The sequence below is a fragment of the Aphanomyces astaci genome (genome assembly GCF_000520075.1).
Source record: "Aphanomyces astaci strain APO3 unplaced genomic scaffold supercont1.14, whole genome shotgun sequence".
In the NCBI taxonomy this organism is placed as follows: domain Eukaryota; phylum Oomycota; class Saprolegniomycetes; order Saprolegniales; family Verrucalvaceae; genus Aphanomyces; species Aphanomyces astaci.
In genome coordinates, this window is record NW_009798277.1 from 1,220,524 (window position 1) to 1,224,065 (window position 3,542).

A 3,542-nucleotide genomic window follows, 5' to 3' on the forward strand; every position below is an offset into this window, starting at 1 on the left:
AGTGGCCCTGATGGCTTCCGCACCCTAACCAGCTTTACGCCGGCGGAGTTTGAGACAATCTGGGGATTCGTTGCGACACCTCTCTGCGTGCGGTGGATGGACGGTCTGGGGAGAAAGCCCACGATGACACCAAAGGACGCCCTCTTCATGACGCTTGTCTTCCTGAAGCACTACCAGACATGGGAGAAGCATGCTGTCGACTTTAGCCTAAATGCACAGATATTGGAGAAGATAATCATCCGTCTTATCAACTTCGTCTCTCCTGCTCTCTACGAGGCCTTCGTCACTATGCCCTCCATGAAAACTCTGCAGGACCAAGGCTACACCTTCGCTCACTACCTATACGCAAAGTATGCAACGGACGTCAAATTCCAGCCTGTGCACCGTCCTTTGGCCGCTTTGGTGAGCAGAAACATTACTTTAGTGGGAAACACAACCTGTACGGTCTCAAGATCGCAGCGTCAGTACCCCCTCATGGTCTGATGGTCAATATGAGCCCTCAATAACCTGGTTCTGAGGCCGACTTGATGATCTTCCGCAACCGTCACGACATCTACGCCGTGCACTGACGAAAAGCCCTGAGGAAGGTGCTGTCAACGACAACGGCGAGAAATTTCAGGCGCACCCTGCTATGTGGGCTGTGCTTGTCGTCATGGGGTATGTCGGCCTGACGCACACCATTCGTGCCGTCCACCCCAAGATAAAGCCTGTGTAGGGTACACTGGATCGACACGACCTTGACAGCAATGCTTCCGTATCGTCTGACCGTGTTATTGATTTTGCTTGCAGGTCTTGGTCGCCGTATGCCGCGATAGGGACGAAAGAGTAGGAGGAAGTAAGGGTTTACAACTGAGTTATTAAGGGTTAAGCTAACTAGGAGTCTAACAGCCAGTGGTTTGATAACCACAGCCGGGTAACCTGATATGCAGTCCTGTATGCCATGTATCTACAGTGTACTTTCGGATAATGGGACTTGATTGGCCGTTGAATGTCGTGCGGTCGTAACGTCTCGTCCCGATGCGCCTTTAGTAATGCGCCTATGAGCAGAAACCGCAATAGCCTCCCATGCTCATGAAGCGCATGGCTACGCGCAGTTTGTCGCCAGTCATGCGCTTAGTGAACACTCGGCAGGCATGACGTTCGTTGGGAGGTAGACCAGCTTGAACTTGCCGGCGCGGACTAGGTCACACACAGAAGTAGAAACGCAATGCTAGGTGCTTGGTGCGTTAGACTGGTTACAGCCGATGGCGATGGCGCTTTTGTTGTCGAGGTAGAGGGTGACGATCTTGCCGTTATCCTTGAGTCCGAGCTCGTTCATGAGATTGTCGAGGTGCATCCCGTGCTAGGCGCCGAGGCATGCGCCGACGTACTCTGCTTCGGTCGAGGAGAGCGTGACGATGGCTTGGAGCTAGGATCTCCAAGCGATTGGTCCACCTGCTAACATCCAAAGGTATCCGCAGGTTGAGCGCCCGGTGGGTCGGTCGTCGGCCCATGAGGAGTCCGAGAAACCAATGAGTTCGCTACTGCCAGTCGGCTGGCCGTAGTACGTGATGCCGACTTCCTAGGTGTGCAGCAGGTAGGCGACGGTGCGCTTGGCCATGAGCATATGCAGCTGGTGCGGAGTCGACAGGTGGCGGGAGAGCTGCGTCACGGCATGCACGATATCGGGGCGCGTGGACATGGCGCAGTATAGTAGAGAGCCGACGATTTGCCGGAAAGGCTTGTCGTCGTCTAACGGTATCGACCATGCTGGTGCCGGCTGGGATGGGCGTGTCGACGCGCTTGCACTTGTCCATGCCGTACTTGATGTCAATTCGCTCGATGTACGTTCTCTGGGTGACGTACATGGACTTGTTCTTTTCGTCGCGGTCGATCTCCATCCCGAGCAGCTTGCTGATGGGGCCGAGGTCATTGAGGCGTATGCGCCGCTACAGGAGTTCACATTCCTGCCACATAAATTTTGCTGAAAACCACAGAACAGACGCCACCTGTCAACTCATGTGTTGAGGTAGAGTCTCGAGTGAGGTGGATGCGCATGAAGGTACTTAAAAAGGGAATTGCATTACATCTGAATTGTTGGTACGACACTACAGCTGAACGAATTCTGGGGTACTAGTAATATACAATCGGATGGTGACAAGGAATACCGTAGAATAAAAGTGCATACGATTGGAATGAATGTCCATGTCCATAACTCAGGCTGTAGAGTGAATCTGAGGCACCGCAATGGCTCGTTCAACTAATGTAGTATATATGTGAAGAGTATGTGTTCCCTGGAAGTGCTAAAAATGGATGGCTCTAAGGGGCCACAACATCCATGTCAATACTTCAGGCTGTAGAGTGAATCTGTGGCAGTACAAAGGCGGTTCAGATGACCAGTGGTAGTTCTTTAATGTAGTGTATGTGTTCCCTGAAAGTGCTCGAAACGAATGGGGTCACAACGTCCATGTCCATGACTCATGTTGCAGTGCGAATCCGAGGCAGCACAATGGGTCGTTGCGCTGGCAAAATGCAGTTCTGTAGTGTAGGTTGTGTGCGGTGGATATGTGTGCCGGAAGTAAGCAAGCTACTTATATGTTATGGAGAATCAATTACTTTTGGTTTCTTTGTACTTAGTGGCTCGCAGTTTAACTTTCTTCTTCAAAGCCGAGACGCGCTTTCGCTTCATCGACGGTGACTCAGCTGCCTGCCGGATGTTGCGATTTACGGCTTTCTGCCACAATCGCTGCTGAACTTCAGGTGTGTGCAGCAGCTGCCAGCACGTGAGGGCTGTGGGTTCCCTGTTTGTGGCACAGACCGGCACCAGACAAATAGAACAGTACTTGGTAGTTCCCCTGTTCGTATTACTAACGCACACGAAGCATTTCTTCACGTTCCGTTTTGCTCCGGAGTAGCCTTCTCCTATCTTGAACGGGACACATTCATGCCCATCGTCAAACACAACGTTGTGCGTAGCGACATCATCCTCAATGCTGACAGAAACGCCAAGTGTGAAACGACCAGGGTAGTTTTTTATAATTTGCTACTTCGCAAGTATACAATACTGCAATAAGATAAGGTTCATCGGCGAACGTTACTCGTACGGTTTCGTACAACAGAAATATACATGTAACTTAACGTAACTTATTTAACTCATTTACGTAACTCTTGGGTAGTTTTTTACAAATTGCTACTCCACAAGTATACGAAACTTCAATGTAACGATTGAAGTATCCAAGGAAACTCTACATGTCTTGTATCATCATTACACCCATGACCGCGTTTCGCCACGTTCACACGCTACCATGTTTCGAGTTTCCCTCGTTCCGACTTACACTACCTCGGTTTGGTGTATCACATTCTAACATTGAAGCATGCACATTTGGTTGAGTACAGAAACTCTGCACACAAGAATTAGGGAATCACAGGTAGAAAATGGGGAATCATATGAAACTGTAACGTTACAAATACTATATAAGGTAATTTGGTCCTAACAGGCCTCGTCTGGGAGCGGCACGGCCTGCAGCCTACCTGCAGCTTTTCCCGACGAGAGGAATCGATTG

General features: G+C 50.3%; 1 protein-coding gene across 1 annotated transcript; it reads left to right on the plus strand.

The window, feature by feature from the left end:
* Window positions 1-123: 123 nt before the first annotated feature.
* Window positions 124-569, plus strand: H257_07218 (hypothetical protein; the record flags this gene model as incomplete). Its single annotated transcript, XM_009832670.1, has 3 exons — window positions 124-350; window positions 425-464; window positions 519-569. The coding sequence occupies 3 exons, from the start codon at window positions 124-126 to the stop codon at window positions 567-569; spliced, it is 318 nt and encodes a 105-aa protein (XP_009830972.1).
* Window positions 570-3,542: the final 2,973 nt, after the last annotated feature.